Here is a 20,307-nt window from a genome sequence, read left to right as displayed (position 1 = left end):
TTATATATATAAACACAACAGGCAAAGAACATTAATTCTAAACCGCCCGATGATATACTGAAATTTAATTAATTAATTTGAAACGATAAAGATGAGAAAATGTGTGAGAATGAGAAAAAGTCGCCCCAACCGAGACTCGAACTCGGACCGCCTGCTGGATATGCAGATGTCCTAACCATTAGACCACTGGGGCTTTCATGGTATTGTTCGAACTCGATTGGATAGCGACTCTTTAAAATTCTCGGCGTGGTACGGCGGAACAGCACTAGTCCTCAGTTGTACGCACGCGCAACAGAGATCAAATTGATACGCCCTCATCTTTCAGTATTTTTATTCACGAGGTGGGATCTCCGAAGAGATACTTTTATATATATAAACACAACAGGCAAAGAACATTAATTCTAAACCGCCCGATGATATACTGAAATTTAATTAATTAATTTGAAACGATAAAGATGAGGAAATCTGTGAGAATGAGAAAAGTCGCCCCAACCGAGACTCGAACTCGGACCGCCTGCTTGATATGCAGATGTCCTAACCATTAGACCACTGGGGCTTTCATGGTATTGTTCGAACTCGATTGGATAGCGACTCTTTAACATTCTCTGCGTGGTACGGCGGAACAGCACTAGTCCTCAGTTGTACGCACGCGCAACAGAGATCAAATTGATACGCCCTCATCTTTCAGTATTTTTATTCACGAGGTGGGATCTCCGAAGAGATACTTTTATATATATAAACACAACACAGTCGGGCAGCAAAGTGGTTGACCTCGCGAATTATTACCAAATCAAAATTTGAATTGCCGCCATCTTGGAATCGCGATAAAGCAAGTAGTGCGGAATTACAAAATGCAGCAAAAAAAAATTTCAATAACATTTAAATAGCATATTCATACAATTAAATTTATATTAATAAAATTCAACTAAGGATTTTACGAAAGATAGGCTACTTAAGAAATACTGCCGAGATCGGTTCCCCCACACGGCGTAGGGTACCGCAGTGCTAAGGGGCCTAGGTAGGAAAAAATCTGATTTTACCTGTTAAACATGCTTGAACCAAGGCCATTTTAATATATATTATCCAGATTATATATCAAAACAAACTGATAAAAGGATTTGTTGATTTGCTTCTGATGAGAAAAGTGCCGGATTCATTTCGCTGACGGCGAATGAATACACGAATTTTCGCCATTTTCTAGCACTAGCCTTGGGTACCCAGACAGCTGATAACGATTATATTCGATTGTCCAGACGTCTCTGCTACTGGTGCTCAATACTACAGTATGTATTACCATGGACCTATAGGTCCATGGTATTACTGTACATATAGTACTGTATGTTTAGTTTTTGCTTTCTTTATGGCAAAATAAATATTTAATTTTTATTATTGCTTATTTTGGTTTAACTTTATCCAAGAAGAAGTAAATATTATTATATATTTGCATATTACAGTCAAGTTGCAACTGCCACGAATCCACTCCACTTTGGTTACTAAATAACTAAATAATTAATAGTATAACATCATAACTAACAAACAAATTAACAAGTTAATAAATTAACCACCATTAAATAATTTTATTTACAAAAAAGTATTTTACATACAGTATAACATGTAATATCTTATTTACATCGAAGTAAAATATGCCTATCAAACTATCTTGCTCAGGCTAAAATATCAAGTTATATGTCAATATTTGAGTTAAATCATCGCGATAATAAAAATTTTTAATTTTTTTTTATTTTTAAAAGACATCTGTTACGTACATCAATTTACAAATATCAAAATAGGATTGTTTTTGCAGCACAAGATGAATCACAAGTCGGATAGTTTATTCTTAGAAACCTGAAAGAAAAAAAAAACACCAATATAATGAGCTATTCATAGTTAAATAATTTTAATGTCAAATTTAGTCATCCTAAATTTTGTCGCCATGATCACTACTATACACAATACTGTATATATAAATATCATATGTACGACCATCCAAATTACCTCATCCTACCTACAGTCCTTCCTAGCCTAGGCTACATTATTGTCATATATTTACAAACCTCCAACAGCCACAACGTATTTTCTTTTCTTTGGCAAAGAATTTCCCGTAATATAGTCCTAAATTAATTAAATAAATCAAAAGGTCTAGGCCTAGGCCTTTCTTTAAATATCCGACGATATATATCCATAATCCAGTGGATATAGATTCAACATTTTAAACATAATAATAATATGGCTTCACATTGATTATAATAAGTCGGCGATATGCCACTAAAAACTAGCCTGCGGCCCTCTCTATCCGCCTACAAATAGCACTGGGTTTCCGTCAAATGGGCTAGGCCTAGCCTAGGCCTAGATAATACTACAAGTTGGGTACATTTTTTTACAACCAAATAATCTACAATTATATTGCAATATTTACCAAACTAGCACCAAATCCAAAATAATAAAGCTACTAATAACATATTTTGGTATATTAACTGGTTTAAAAACGGATTGCACATAGTGATTTTGAAGTATTGAAATTACTCAACCACACGGCCTGTACTAAACATACGAATCCAAGATGGAGTCTGCTTAGAATATATCCCCAGCTTTGAACGGATATTGAATCCGTCCCACAAGCTGAACCAAGCTTAAACTTTCAGAAAAGATAGATTAATAACCTAATAACCAACCACTAAGTTTTTATAAAGGTTCCGTGCTGATGAGAAAAGTGCCGGATTCCCTACGAAACCAAACAAATAAATCATGTAGCCTACCTCAACGAACACCTCCATCTGCACTTTTTTCTTCAATAAGCTCTGTCGTCATTTCCTGGGCTATTTATACCAAAATTTTGTGGCGGGAATAATCTTCCATATTTGGAGTAACAATTTCCAAATATAGAAAGATATAATTTAACCCGGATGGTGGAAATTGCAGCAGATTTGTAAGGGTATTCCCATGCAAAATGCTTGCCGCGAAGTGAAAAGCGAACCGGAAGTCACTATAACTTGGCGATGCTCAGTGACCTGCGCAGTTAAAAAACAGCGTTTTAACGGTTAAATGAGCACTTTGCTGCTCGACTGAACAGGCAAAGAACATTAATTCTAAACCGCCCAATGATATACTGAAATTTAATTAATTAATTTGAAACGATAAAGATGAGGAAATCTGTGAGAATGAGAAAAAGTCGCCCCAACCGAGACTCGAACTCGGACCGCCTGCTTGATATGCAGATGTCCTAACCATTAGACCACTGGGGCTTTCATGGTATTGTTCGAACTCGATTGGATAGCGACTCTTTAACATTCTCGGCGTGGTACGGCGGAACAGCACTAGTCCTCAGTTGTACGCACGCGCAACAGAGATCAAATTGATACGCCCTCATCTTTCAGTATTTTTATTCACGAGGCGGGATCTCCGAAGAGATACTTTTATATATAAAAACACAACAGGCAAAGAACATTAATTCTAAACCGCCCGATGATATACTGAAATTTAATTAATTAATTTGAAACGATAAAGATGAGGAAATGTGTGAGAAAGAGAAAAAGTCGCCCCCAACCGAGACTCGAACTCGGACCGCCTGCTGGATATGCAGATGTCCTAACCATTAGACCACTGGGGCTTTCATGGAATTGTTCGAACTCGATTGGATAGCGACTCTTTAAAATTCTCGGCGTGGGACGGCGGAACAGCACTAGTCTTCAGTTGTACGCACGCGCAACAGAGATCAAATTGATACGCCCTCATCTTTCAGTATTTTTATTCACGAGGTAGGATCTCCGAAGAGATACTTTTATATATATAAACACAACAGGCAAAGAACATTAATTCTAAACCGCCCGATGATATACTGAAATTTAATTAATTAATTTGAAACGATAAAGATGAGGAAATCTGTGAGAATGAGAAAAAGTCGCCCCAACCGAGACTCGAACTCGGACCGCCTGCTTGATATGCAGATGTCCTAACCATTAGACCACTGGGGCTTTCATGGTATTGTTCGAACTCGATTGGATAGCGACTCTTTAACATTCTCTGCGTGGTACGGCGGAACAGCACTAGTCCTCAGTTGTACGCACGCGCAACAGAGATCAAATTGATACGCCCTCATCTTTCAGTATTTTTATTCACGAGGCGGGATCTCCGAAGAGATACTTTTATATATATAAACACAACAGGCAAGGAACATTAATTCTAAACCGCCCGATGATATACTGAAATTTAATTAATTAATTTGAAACGATAAAGATAAGGAAATCTGTGAGAATGAGAAAAAGTCGCCCCAACCGAGACTCGAACTCGGACCGCCTGCTTGATATGCAGATGTCCTAACCATTAGACCACTGGGGCTTTCATGGTATTGTTCGAACTCGATTGGATAGCGACTCTTTAACATTCTCGGCGTGGTACGGCGGAACAGCACTAGTCCTCAGTTGTACGCACGCGCAACAGAGATCAAATTGATACGCCCTCATCTTTCAGTATTTTTATTCACGAGGCGGGATCTCCAAAGAGATACTTTTATATATATAAACACAACAGGCAAAGAACATTAATTCTAAACCGCCCGATGATATACTGAAATTTAATTAATTAATTTGAAACGATAAAGATGAGGAAATCTGTGAGAATGAGAAAAGTCGCCCCAACCGAGACTCGAACTCGGACCGCCTGCTTGATATGCAGATGTCCTAACCATTAGACCACTGGGGCTTTCATGGTATTGTTCGAACTCGATTGGATAAAGACTCTTTAACATTCTCGGCGTGGTACGGCGGAACAGCACTAGTCCTCAGTTGTACGCACGCGCAACAGAGATCAAATTGATACGCCCTCATCTTTCAGTATTTTTATTCACGAGGCGGGATCTCCGAAGAGATACTTTTATATATATAAACACAACAGGCAAAGAACATTAATTCTAAACCGCCTGATGATATACTAAAATTTAATTAATTAATTTGAAACGATAAAGATGAGGAAATCTGTGAGAATGAGAAAATATATAAATCCAAAGGCAAATTACTGAAAAAAATGACAATGCTGTTGGTAACAGTGGCTAGATCTCAATGGAGATACAAAAATAAAAAGCGAAAAGCTAAATCAAAACGATAAAGTAACCAGCCAGAAAAGTTAGCAGAGCTAACTTTATATATATATATATATATATATATATATATATATATATATATATAAAGTAACATTGACATCGGCAGAAATTAAGATTTGTACTTAATTAGATTCAACTTAAACAATTTTTTAAAAAACATTAATGGAATTTGCATTTTTAATAGTCATATCTAAGTTGTTCCAGACATAATAACCCGAAACAGCAATACTATGAATTGTAGAAACTAGTCTTCGAAGAGGAGGTCGAAGTTTACATTTCCTTTAGTATTTACTTATGACCATTACCATCAGTACAATTTTTAAGGTTTAAAAATCGTAAATCAGAAATATTCAACATTCGGAACATAACAATGCCAATTTGGTAATTATGAATATCATCAATTTTTAATACATTATGTATGTGGAAGAGAGGACTTGTTGGTGCACGATAATCAGACCAAGTTATTGCTCGTTTTGCTTTTTTTTCTGGAGTTTAACAAATTTATCAGTGTAAGAAGCATATGAATTAAACCAAATAATGTTGCAATAGCTGATAAGAGGTTGCATAAGTGACTTATAGATTGAAAGGAGTGCACTTAAAGAAGGTAGTAACGAATTTTAAAACTATTTAGATATTTTCGAAGTAGTGAGATCAATATGAGTTTTAAAATTAACAAATTCGTCAACAAAGACTCCTAAAGACTTATAGTAATTTGTTTGGGATATAGATTTATCAGCAATTTTAATGGATATATTATTAACATTAATTTTACTTCTTTTAGTTTTTAAAATTATATATCTAGTCTTATCACAGTAAAGAGAAAGTTTATTACACCTAAGCTATTTATCAATTTTGATAAGTTCAGAATTAACAATATCAATAAGTGTATTTTAAATTGGGGTTTGATAAGAACAGATTTGTATCGTCAGCGAATAAAGTCATGTTTAAAATATTTGAAGAAATAAAAATAGAGAAAGAACAAGTTAATGTTGATATTAAAAATGAATTATTCCAATCAAATGTTAAAACATGTTTTTATGATAAGTTCATAATTGAATTAAAGACAGTGCCAATCTCCCAAGTAAAATGGGAAACATTTTTTAAAGTTTTTTAAATAAGACTATGGTATGGGACAAAATATGGAATAAGATAGTAAAAGATATGAAACATATTATGGTAAAAGTTGCGCAATTTAATTTTAAACTTTTACATCGCATACTTGTTTGTAATAAAAGATGACATATTTGGAAATTGTCTAAATCTAATATTTGCGATAGATGTAAGAATGTGATAGAAAACGAAGAACACATGTTGCTTAAGTGTAAAGTAATTAAGCCAGTTTGGAGAAAATTCAATACTCTTATTGTTGAATGTTTTCTTAATGAAACGCCTATACATTGGTTTGATATAGTTACTGGTTCCAAAGATAAACTTGTAAATGAACTAACATCTATCTGTACGTTTTGTATCTACAAATCCCGATAAAGCTTTGTTTATCAGATAACATGATGGGTAACGACTCAAAAAATATCTTGAATATGTTTAAGTTCGAATTAAAAATCTTTTAGAAAATGAATATGCATGTAATCAATATAAAGCAGTTACAAAATGGAATAATGTTAAAATTAAATTATTAGAATTCATAAAATAAGAAAAATATAAAACTAGTACAGGCTGTAGTGTATATAAACATTCAATACTAAAGGTATAATGGAAATCATAACTGTAATAGTACTTACTACAAAGTTATGTAAGAATGTAATAAAGTAATTGAATTAAGTTTAGGCATAACACATAATTGTAACACAGCTGCTATGATAGTATGCTATATATGAAATAATGTTAAAAATAATATCATACCTATAATGAGGCCATACATTATACAATTTGACAACAAACATTATGCTAAAACCAAATATGACAGAAATAAATGTATTAGTGTAAAACATAGACTGAAACACAGGGTCAAACATATAGGTAAACACAACACATGTAAATGGCCAACATAGTAAGAACAGAACTTTAAGGTTTAGAAATAGTGTAATGAAATATGTAATAAAAGGCCAAAACATAAATTGTAGCATATAATATGTTATGATTCGTGAATATAAATAGGTTTATTAATGTGTGTATGAGTGTATATATTTGTAATAGATGTAATATAAGGTCAAAACAAACAAGAAACATACAAATTGTGTGTATTGAGTTAAAATTTAATAAAAGAAACAGCTACTTTTGAATACATTTTTTAAAAATATAGAGTAAATGGTAAATAGGCGTACCTTCACAATAACTTGCAATAACCATAAAATGTACGTTTTTAAATCATACTACATCGATTTTATGTACATGTATAGATATAGTGCTTTTTTAACAACTCTATTGAATTTTATTGTTTTATATTTTTACAAAAAATTATGTATAATATAATAATATATATATATTTGTATAACAAAAGAGAAAAAAAAAGAATTAAAAATATAATTTATATATAATGATAAATAATAATGGCCCAAGAATACTTCCTTTGAGTATTCCATAATTATTAGTTGTGTGTTCAGAAGAAATTCCGTTAATGACTGTACATTGCCTTCTTCCACATATATATTTTTTAAACCAAGATAGTGCAGACCCCATAATGCCATAGTATTCAAGTTTCCATAATAAAATCAAATTAAAGATGTATGATAAAGGTGACGCTACAGATGGAATAATATATTTAAGTAATTTACTGCTAATTTCATCAATGCCTTCAGAGTTAGATGGTTTCAGTTTATTAACAATAGAAATAATTTCTAAATCATCAGTGCGCTTTAATTTGGAAAATATTGCTTGTAGTTTTCATTTACAGGCAAGACAATATTTTTGGCAAGAGTTTCTCCTACTTCATTGAAGTGTTTATTAATATTATTGACAATATCTAGGGCCTACTTTGTTATGACCTTCAGAGTCAGGTAAGACAGTAACATGTTTCTTTCTGCCAAGCACATCTATGTATAAATTATGGTTAATTCTGACATAGGCGAGCACAATGCAAAAACTTCGGTACAAATCTCCGCCTTGGATACCTACCTTATCTATCCGAGATGTACCGCGAAACGTAGATTTGATAACATTAGTGTTCACTCCGACGCTATTGTTCCATATTTATATCTTAGGAAGATATTATAAAGAGTTTTTTAACAACATTTATGATTTCAACATCAGATTTTCCTCTCAATTTCAATTCTTCCCGGTCAAAGTAATTTCCGGGTTTAAGATAAGTTCACCTTGCAACGACCTGGTTTCAAATATTTTCTCTCTTTTAAACACAAGGGAGCAGTTAAAATAATAGATTTGACCCTAAAGGTGACTGGAAACAGGCACTTTCCATCAATCAATACAGTGTCCCTTTGGAAGACGAAAAAAAAATCAGATAGTAGGAGTCATAGCCATTTCAGTTTTTTGTTTATTTTAAAACATACCACGCGTGTGTGAAGGTACAGTAGTTAAATTATACTGCAAATTAATAAAGATCAAATTAAATATACGTCATAAAGAATCAGAATATATTGTGGGGAATAGTATTATAAAATTACATAGGGAGATTTGATGATAAGACATTTTTCGAGTGAAATCCCGATAGCTGAGTTTTATTGAGTAAGCTTGCAGGAATAACTGTAGGCTATCTTCCTGTGTCCCGTTAGGACCGAGATGTCTGCCCATGTTGCAAGCCGTAATGTCTTCTTTCTTGGGCCCACTCTGTTACGGAAGTTTCAAAAGATGATTAAATTAAATAATGTATTAATAATTATTAGGATGGTATTCATTTGAATAAACGCCTCTCCAATAAAACATCACTTTGAATAATACCCCCCCCCCCCAACCCAACTATCTAATAAACGTCCATCCACTTATTTATAATAACACAATTATACTATTTGTAGTAGAATTCACCGCACTGTTATCTACAAAATTTACCAAGCATTTGTTATTCTTTTTTACCACTTTTCATATCTACTGTATTAGAGGATTTCATTTGATTATAAATGTTACCATAATTATTATTAAAACTAAAAAATTTAACATATATCCCTCGAATAAGCACCTCCCTCAAATGACCTCCGCCTCCCCAAAGGGGCCTACCAAACAATAAAAACTATACTTTAAAATGTTATTAATCATCTAAAACACTGTGAAACAAAGTAGTTTAGTTTTACGAATGTCAAGCATTTTCAATAATGGTAACCGACAGAAAATATATAAGGAGAACATTATCATTCCGAGAACCATCGTCTACACTTTCTAGAGGGGGAGCGAGCGAAGCAAGCTCACCCTCTAGTCATTAATAATTGACCAAGTCTGCTTTGCGTCATTTGAAGCATTAAATAAAATACGAGAGTAATAATTACGTTTACTAATTCTGTTGAGATTAGTAAGCATATTTCTGTATTTCTTAAATTTTGAAATATTTAATTGTGTTGAGGATTTTAAATGTTTTTTATATAATACATTTTTTTTATTGACTGACTTAAGAATACCTCTAGTAATCCATAGTTTTTTTTTATATTATTTTTTCTTGGTTTAGGTGTTTTAGATGGAATAGTTTGTTCAATCGTATGTTGGATTTCTTTAATAAACATATTATAACTAGTATTAGTGTCATTTGAATTGTAAAGTGGATTCCAATTAATTTTAGTAATAAGATCATTAATGGTAGTTTGATTAATGATTTGACTAGATGTGACGAAAGACCGTTTGTGATTGGTTAATACACAGTAGTAACACGGTACGGCTCCTCGAAGAAGAAGACTTATTATTTATTCGGCCTACCTGATAAAGTGATAATAATATTATTATTATTATTAGAAATTATTCTGTTAATTTAAACGGCCTAGGCCTAAGTGAATATTTTATTACCAAGGAATCATTAATTAGTAATTATCTGTATATTATTCTTTACAAGGTAAGATGAATGCAACGCCTAACTAGGCAGGCTTATTACATAAAAGAGGCCTAGCTAGGCCTACACCCGACCCAGCAGTTAAATTCAACTTGTTGTTGGATATGTAATATAACAGATATCACCGTTTACATCCACTCGGGAAAGCTGGCGCTTCGGGAAATATATATTCCCTCGAATATAATATCATTTCCTCGGGGATGTCAAATCTTATATTTAACCTCTAAGCAGTCAATATCTGTATAAATAGACCTGTTTTTATTTTTCTGATTTTCTTTATATGTTGATGATAACGATGATGAAGAAAAAGAATATTTTATTTGATTTAGATGATCATCAGTTGTTATTTCATAGCGTCACTAAGTGATTTCTTCTTTATAACACGAATGAATAAGATAAATAATGTACTGCATGTAGTTACTGAAAATACAAGTTGACGATCGTTCTAGTCAGTCTGTTGTACTACTGCTGCTCCTACTGCTGCCGCTGCTGCTACTATGGCACCACCTGTCACCACCACGACTACCACAATCTTATTTAACAACTTTTACAATATTTTAGATATTTATTCTAAAAACTAATGATGATTTTTTTTCAGAGGCCTGTCATTTAATAATATAAATATGATTGAACCTTTCACTTTTGTAAACAACAGCAAATTGGTAAAATTGTAAGTTTAAAGTGGAGCTGTGGCTTGATGCTTGGCTACCAATCGATCCCTACTAAAATATTTTGAAAAAAAAGAAGTAGGTCAACTGTTATAACCTTCGTAAAGCTAATTACTTATTCGTGGGGGGGGGGGGGGTGATGTTAGATGCAAAAAAAAATTGCGGAAATAGGGTAGCAAAGGTAGAGTAGGTCAAGGTTCATCGATCCATACCAACATATTTTGAAACATTAGTTAGGTCATGTGTTTTGTCTTTGTAAAGCTAGTTACTTATTCACCATAGAGGACGTAAATGCTTAAATACTATTAAACATTGACCGGAAGAAATAGAAGAGGTCAACATGTTGACAACTCAATTAGACAGTTATTAAGTATTAAAATCTTTAAAAACAAGGCCAACAGCCATTAAGTCGCGTGCTACAATGCATAGTGATACCCGACCGACAGACAGACCGACAGACCGACAGACAGACCGACAGACCGACCGACCGACATAGTGAACTATAGTGACTGAAATTACTGAACATGTTTAAAAATGTTGAAATGTTTAAAAACATTTATATTTCTTTTATTTACACGTGCGTAGCCTGTCACTTTTGACGTGCTCGTATAACGTAATTTCGAGTTGAAAAGTAAGTCAAGAAAACAGAAATCGGGCAAAAAGAGTGCGCAATAACATTTAACGCGCAGTTACATGCGCTACGCACGTAATTGTATTGCCATATGATGATTTATGCCCTGAAATTTATGAGTACCAAATTTTATTGAATTGTGATTCATGGTTGTGAAGATATGATTACAAACGTGATTTCGTTAAATCGTGCGTAGACCGCGTAATTTTTTATTGCGCACCGTGAAAACATAACCACATTGATTCCTGGCCATAAGGAATATACTGTGAAAAATTGACCTAGCTAGATTAAACTGATATCAAGATAAGGTCAGAAAGTGATAAAACGCATAGTGATACCGGACCGACAGACCGACAGACCGACAGACCGAGCGACCGACATAGTGAACTAAAGAGTCGCTTCAACGCGACTAAAAATGTGTGACTGTCCTTTAGTTGTATTTTAATAAGGAACTACGAACTAGTAATCTTCTCCTCTCCTTCATTTTTTTTCAGGCGAATTAAGAATAACAAGAAACTTCAAATGCTTGGTGAAAATGCGTTTGCATTTACAAATGGTGGATCTGTTAGCATGTAAGAGGAAGTGTGCAGTTGTTAAACAATATCCTTATTCTTATCCAATACCGCGACTGTATAAAATTAACTTATAGAAAAATTCAAAATACGCAATCATTGTTACACATGCCTAAAACGTCGAATCGATCTTTAAAAAACTTTCATCAATGGAAAATTGGCACAATTAACATTCGAAGCGGCTCGGAAGATTGGAGACTAGAAGAAGCTGTACGTCAGATCGATAGAAGTGGACTCACTCTTTGTGCACTACAAGAAGTACGAAAAAGGGTAATACAATCATAAAAGTTGGTAATGCAGAATACGAATTTTGTAAACGCTTAAAATTGCCTGAAACGTACTCTTATTTCATCGAAAATAAATTTTGAAAATTTTAAGCGCGCGTACGCATGCGTTACATGCGCTACGCACGTAATTGTATTGCCATATGATGATTTATGCCCTGAAATTTATGAGTACCAAATTTCATTTAATTGTGATTCATGGTTGTGAAGATATGATTACAAACGTGATTTCGTTAAATCGTGCGTAGACCGCGTAATTTTTTATTGCGCACCGTGAAAACATAACCACATCGATTCCTGGCCATAAGGAATATACTGTGAAAAATTGACCTAGCTAGATTAAACTGATATCAAGATAAGGTCAGAAAGCGATAAAACGCATAGTGATACCGGACCGACAGACCGACAGACCGACAGACCGACCGACCGACCGACCGACATAGTGAACTATAGAGTCGCTTCCACGCGACTAAAAACACTTGACTACCTCCTGTGCAATGACTGGCTGCGTCAATATATCCCCGATTGTCGTGTGCGAACAAATTAGTTTCGATTTTAATAGTGATCATAAACTTTTAGTAACCACTTTTAGAACTCCGAAAACTAAAGTGGCACGTTTCGTAAATCGTAAACACACCAAAAAGAAAAAAAACTAGATTTGGATTTTTTCTTGAATGACGAAATAACGAAAAGAAACTTCCATGACAAACTTGAAGAACGATTCTCTCAACTAAATGCCATTAACTCGGTTGATGAGAAAGATGCTGTGCTCATTCGACATCTAAAAGAAATTGCAAATGCCGAGATCCCCAACGCACAGTACCAAATCAAAGCGATCCTCCGTGGCGTAATGATCTCGAATTAAAAGAACTTTTTCAACAGCGTGATAAAGCTCGTCAAAATGGTGATCCTAAAGAAACCACCAACCATCATATTATCACGTAGAATTCTAAACCGTCACAAAACTCTGAAAAACAACTTTTTCAAATCTGAGGCTGCTAAGATTAATATTCATGCTATAAATCGTGAAATCGCTAAACTCTTTGCTAAAGCAAAATCGCAAACAACAACACTGGAAAATCCACCTTCGTCCTGTCCATCAGAAAAGCTCATCGATCACTTTACCAACCATTTTAATCCACCACTACCTCGAGAGGACGAAACTCCTACTGAACTTACAACAGATATACCGGGGTTAGTTGAACAACTCCAAGAAATCTCTCGGCAATATCCGTTTAAGAAAGATGTTCCCTTTCGGGACGAAGTTATCGAAAGTTTAGCTAAACGGAAAAATCGGAAGGCTTCCAATGACATTCCACCTGAAATTTTGAAACATGCGAGAAAGTCTTTCAATTTTATGAACTTTTTATGGAGCTTGTCGAGCAAGTTTGGAAAGATAAGACTGTTCCAAAAAGTTGGGGTAATGGAAAAATTGAAGCATTGTGGAAGGGCAAAGGCTCGAAACGTGACCCAACTATGTATCGTAGACTCAACATCGGCTCTATCGTTGGTAAAAGTGTCATCAACATTATACTTTCAAGACTTCAATCATGGTACGATCATCAGCTCACTGACAATCAATATGGCTTTCGTCAAAATCATGGCACCAATGATGCCACCAAACGTTTTCAGCATGCAAATCACGAACGATCAATCAACGACAGGATATCTTCTTTTGTCGATCTATCTGCCGCGTTTGATCATATCGCTAGATCCTGGCTCTGGACATCTATACGCCTTCGTTTACCACCAGAACTCGAAAACACTACCCTTATTGATATACTTCAAAATTTGTACTCAAAAACTACAGATAGATGTTGAAGGACGAAACGTACCAACAACCGCTGGTGTTTGATTTATATATTGACTTTGTAATGAGAATTTTCATGCATCACGCAACCAGTCAGAGATTAGATTTCTGTCAATTCAAACATCGAATACCTACTACTCGCGAAGAACGTGCAACTATTAAACGTGGACCAACTGTTGGCAGTACATCGCAACTCGATTGGGCAGGTTACGCCGATGATATCGTGTTATATCTATTTTCGTTTGCTTCACTCGAATCATCACTCTCCCTGATCGATTCCATTTTTAAACAATTTAAACTGGAAATAAATGCGACTAAAACAGAAACCATGACTACCAATCGTAAATTCACATATGGAGAAGATGTTTATCCCAAGAGTGTTATATCCCTTATGGAAAACCTATTAAAAACACCGACAGGTTTCGCTATCTTGGCTCTCAAATCGTCCATGACCAGAATACCACAGGACACTGGGAATTCAATAGTTGCATCGAATCTGCCAAAAACAAATTTCGTCAATGAAGAATGTTTTATTAAATCACAATATTCTTCTCCAAACTCGTTTGATTTTCCTATGAGCTTATATTCGAAGTCGATTGACATTCAATTGTCAAAACTGGGTTCTAACGTCTGCACAATCAAATAAACTTGATTCGACCTGGTGTACCTTTTTACGACGAATGATCCGTAGTGGTTATCGGCGAAAAACACTTTAGATGATTAATGTTATAAACTGTCTTACACCAACGTCGACATTCACAATATATGTAAGACATGTGATTTATCTACATTCATCAAAACCCAGCAACGAAATTCTGCAAATCTGATTTTTTTTTATTAGATCCGATAATGATCGTTGACGTAAAAGCTATTCTTCCAAACAAATGCTCGAAGCGTGGTAGAAATACGAACACGTTATTCAAACAAGTTCTCGAAAATGTTGGAGTGGTCAGACAACTCGAAGGCTCGCTTATCTTGAATCGGCATTATTTATTATATGCCATCTAGAACACTCTGTCAGAGTTACAGATTAAATTTTTATATTATATATTAAGAGTATTATATGATAAATTTTTTTCTGTAAACCCACAAGTGTAAACAAGTCGCAGAATAGTATTACAGACTAACAAACTTAATTAACGTGTGATAATATAGTTAAACGTCATTTGTATTAAATGTCATTTACGATTACCAAAGTTCGCTCGCGTACCATCTAGTACAGTGTATATCGGCGTTGTTCGGCGGAACCAAACTATACACACAATACTTTATTATTAAAAGTTACAAATTATATATTAATGATATAATTTGTGTTCTATTCTTTTTAGCTCTATTTCACCATCTGTCGTAGAACTATCTACTGGAACTTTCAAACTCTCAACAGGAAGTAGCATGTGAGTAATAAATATAACTGTTTTCTGTTTATACAATCTCACTAGAGGGCGATCGAAAGTCTAGCTCTGATTCCGTAACAAAGATACATAGCCTTGTACTACTGACCTTTTTCTATTTATTGGCTATTTGTATTATCGGTCACGTTGCTAGGTTGATGCACTTATTTATTTTAAATTATTATCATGGAAACGATTAGCGTACGCAATGTCTACCCAAGACGAATAGCGTAACGGATGAATGGATGGAAGAGGACTTTTATCAATTCACTGTCATTAATCAATTGAACAATGTATATTCCACATAGTAAAATTACATTTTAAAAATATAAAAACTTTGTTTGCCAGTTACCATTACAGTGTTATTGCGGTTGCGGTGCCGAATTCCACGTGATTTACTAAATCTGTAAATGTATGTGACATATATATATATATATATATATATTTAAGGCACAGATCTATATTATATAAATTACGATTTTTACTGGCCACAAAATATAAAAAATGGTAAAATATATTATATATATATTCTTTATTTGGTCCAATATAAAAATACATTAGAAATTCCTCTTATATACACTGCAGAGATAATAACAATATACGTACATGCAGAAAACAGTCAATATAGAAAATCACTAATAAAATATAAAAAAGGCTACGATCCAGGTGTTCTCTCCATGAGTTAGCGCTGGACAAGTTTGTTATAGGTGACAATAGACTGTGGGACAAATGATTTATTGTAGCGTTTAGTACGGCTTCGAGGCAGACGGATACGAATATTTGATGGAAGAAAAATGTATTCCTTATGGAGCGGGTGGTCTGTTTGGGAGAGTATACGTTTTACCAAGGAGAGAACACCTCCATCGTAGTTGAAATTAGGTATGGATACATCAACTCCAATAACCCGCCCAGCCCTTCTGGTAATTTTATTTAATAATTCCTTATCTTTTTCATATAAACAAGCCTCCCAGATAATTCTACAAAAAGATATAACACTAAGTATGGTTGACTGATAGAACAGTATAAGAATTTGTTTACTAACATTAAATTTCCTAAGTTGTCTTAACAAATATAGCTGTTGTCCTTTTTTATAGAGTTTTTTAATGTTATTACACCAGACCAGCTTTTTGTCTATTATAGTTCCTAGATATTTATACTCTGGGACAACTTTAATTAACTCATTTCCTATATTAAGAGGCTCATGAACTGACCTATTTTTTGTCCTAAAATCAACTATCAATTCACATGTTTTGTTTAAATTAATTTTAATATGGGCTTTTATATACTACATTACTACATTATAAGCAAATGTTTAATTTATTTTTATATCATAATTAATATAATTGAAAACAATTAATTAAAAATGCTATAAAACAACCCCCGGATAGATGTTAAATTATTATAATGTCAATATCTTTTTAATGTAACTCGCGATGATATCTATAATTTTTGTAATATGGTGCTCATTGGTATTATCCAGTTTTTTGTGGTGATTGAAGGTTGCATCTCTAAAGTAACTTCGGGTCATATTTAAGACTAATCTGTTATTTTCTCAATACCATACCATAGACATCTTTCTAAAAACAAACTACGAAGTATCCCATCAAAAGCATTTCAAGGCGGCGACATATTGGTGCTGTAAGTATTATGTATAAAAGAAGCGAACATTCCCATAGATGGGCATACCACCAACGGCCTATTTTTTTAAACCACATAACCTTAAATTCTTCTTAAGATATGGAGAATGGCCATGTAGCTGGATTACAATTACACAAATGTTATTTCTTTATGGCATTCAATTATATTATTGTCAGGATTTCATTACCTTGCATATGTCTATCTGGTGGGCATCTGGTGCTGACTTATAGAAAAATAAATTGTGGAAAATGTAATGGTTCTTCAAATGGCAAAATGCACAATTTGGTTACGTTCTGCTGTAAAAAAGAACCATGGTTTATTCAGTAGTGTATAAAGAATGAATATCTGATCTTGAACACACGTTTTTGTGATTTTTTGTCAACATTTTATTTTTATTTGTTGTTATTTAAATACCTCCCTATTTAAGAATTGTTAAACTAGATTAATATTATAATTATTATTACATATTTTAAGCGAAAGACAACCCCTACGTCATAATATTGTTATCTGATCTCTAACCACAAGATATTACTGAACCTCAATAAAACACAATCATGATGATCAGTCACTAAGAGATACAAGGCCATATATATGGCTGGCCCAGTCGAGTGCTCAAATTTGAGTTAGTATTTACCGACCGACCGACCTGCCGACAGACCGACCGACGGACCTACCGACCAACCGACATAGTGAAGTATGGAGTCTTTAAAAATTTAGCAATGCTTTAAAAATAAAGCAATGCTTTTAAGCGTAAAGGTAGTTACATACTAGAATATTGTACGTCTGTTTTGTTGTTTTCAGCGATCTTGTAAACAACAATATTAGCTTTATACACAAAGACGCCTTCGTCGCAATGGACAGTATTTTTAGTCTGTGAGTAATTTTCAGTTATGTTTCAACATGTTTATCTATCAATATTTTTACAATTATTATATTCAAAGTTCAGTTTAGAAGTTTGATACCTTCCTGTAATTACAAAAAATACAAATTACAAAATAATAAAAAAAAAATTGAGCATCCCTCTACAATAAAATCATGCAGAGTTAAACGCAGATGCTCATCCTGGATGACCCCTAATCTATATATATAAATTATGGTTAATTCTGACCTAGGTGAGCACAATGCAAAAACTTCGGTGGTACAAATCTCCGCCTTGGATACCTACCTTATCTATCTGAGATGTACCACGAAACGTAGATTTGATAACATTAGTGTTCACATCGACGCTATTGTTCCATATTTCTATCTTAGGAAGATATTCTAAAGAGTTTTTTAACAAAATTTATGATTTCAACATTAGATTTTCATCTCAATTTCAATTCTTCCCGGTCAAAGTGATTTCCGGGTTTAAGATAAGTTCACCTTGCAACAACCTGGTTTCAAATATTTTCTCTCTTTTATACACAAGGGAGCAGTTAAAATAATAGATTTGACCCTAAAGGTGACTGGAAACAGGCACTTTCCATCCATCAATACAGTGTCCTTTTGGAAGACGAAAAAAAAATCAGATAGTAGGACTGGAGCTTAAGTTGGCCATTAGTCATAGCCATTTCAGTTTTTTGTTTATTTTAAAACATACCGCGCGCGCATGGAGGTATTTATACCTCCATGCGCGCGCGGTATGTTTTAAAATAAACAAAAAACTGAAATGGCTATGACTAATAGAGGTATTTTTATACCTCCATGGCGCGCGTGTGTGAAGGTACAGTAGTTAAATAATAGAAATTATACTGCAAATTAATAAAGATCAAATTAAATATACGCCATAAAGAATCAGAATATATTGTGGGGAATAGTATTATAAAATTACATAGGGAGATTTGATGATAAGACTTTTTTCGAGTGAAATCCGGATAGCTGAGTTTTATTGAGTAAGCTTGCAGGAATAACTGTAGGTTATCTTCCTGTCTCCCGTTAGGACCGAGATGTCTGCCCATGTTGCAAGCCGTAATGTCTTCTTTCTTGGGCCCACTCTGTCACGGCAGTTAGTTTCAAAAGAAGATTAAATTAAATAATGTATTAATAATTATTAGGATGGTATTCATTTGAATAAACGCCTCTCCAATAAAACATCACTTTGAATAACCCCCCACCCCAACCCAACTATCTAATAAACGTCCATCCACATGCATATTTATAATAACACAATTATACTACTTGTATAGAATTCACCGCACTGTTATCTACAATTTACCAAGCATTTGTTATTCTTTTTTTACCACTTTTCATATCTATTAGAGGATTTCATTTGATTATAAATGTTACCATATTATTAAAACTAACAAATTTAACATATATCCCTCGAATAAGCACCTCCCTCAAATGAACTCCGCCTCCCCAAAGGGCCCTACCAAACAATAAAAACTATACTTTAAAATGTTATTAATCATCTAAAACACTGTGAAACAAAGTAGTTTAGTTTTACGAATGTCAAGCATTTTCAATAATGGTAACCGACAGAAAACGTATAAAAAGGAGAACATTATCATTCCGAGAACCAGCGTCTACACTTCCTAGAGAGGAGCGAGCGAAGCGAGCTCACCCTCTAGTATTCTGAAATTAATGTACGAACGAGATTATGTCAAATCAAAAATTAAACTGGCAAATCCTGAAAAAAAAATATGAATATAATGCGACTACGAAATCTCTTTACAAATACTATTAACAAGGCAAAGCGCGAATATTACGATACAGTTCATCTTAACTATAAAAATAATCTAAAAGAATTATGGAATGAGATAAATCGAGTAACTGGAAAGGGTAAAAAGAATTTGAATACTACAGTTATTGTTGAAAAATGCAATAAATATTTTACTAATATTGAAACAAACATGGCCGATTCTTTTGATAAAAATAGTTTTCCCAAATGGAAAAATCCTGATTGTCTTTATAAATTTAAGTTTCATGAGGTTAATGTTGAAACGGTACAAAATAAACTCTCAAAATTGCCTGAAAAAAACATATAGATGTGATAGACTTTGATAGCAAATTATTCCGATTAGCCGCTCCATTTATCTCATATTCCTTATGCCAAATATTTAACTCAATGGTATTATACCAGATGACTGGAAAATTGCTAAAAACGATATGTGTAACTATAGACCAATCTCAGTGATTGGCCACATAGCAAAAATAATGGAAAAGGAGGTACAGGTACATGTTATTGAATATCTTGTAAATCATAACTTAATTAGCATTGATCAATTTGCCTTCTTAAAAGAAGGTCACTCAACAATAACATCCCTACATAGGGTTTAGTCCATGGGATTTAGCTAA

General features: G+C 33.8%; 1 protein-coding gene across 1 annotated transcript in view; it reads left to right on the top strand.

Moving 5' to 3' along the window:
- Positions 1-20,307, top strand: part of LOC140061164 (uncharacterized) — a 50,681-nt gene that overhangs the window by 8,859 nt on the left and 21,515 nt on the right. Inside the window, exons 7-10 of the mRNA XM_072107638.1 lie at positions 11,831-11,908; positions 15,331-15,396; positions 16,963-17,031; positions 17,833-17,904. Coding sequence (XP_071963739.1) covers positions 11,831-11,908; positions 15,331-15,396; positions 16,963-17,031; positions 17,833-17,904 — 285 coding nt within the window. The remainder of the gene's footprint in view (positions 1-11,830; positions 11,909-15,330; positions 15,397-16,962; positions 17,032-17,832; positions 17,905-20,307) is intronic.

The sequence above is a fragment of the Antedon mediterranea genome, chromosome 10, assembly GCF_964355755.1.
Source record: "Antedon mediterranea chromosome 10, ecAntMedi1.1, whole genome shotgun sequence".
Taxonomy (NCBI): domain Eukaryota; kingdom Metazoa; phylum Echinodermata; class Crinoidea; order Comatulida; family Antedonidae; genus Antedon; species Antedon mediterranea.
This window is presented reverse-complemented; position numbering and strand designations above follow the sequence as displayed.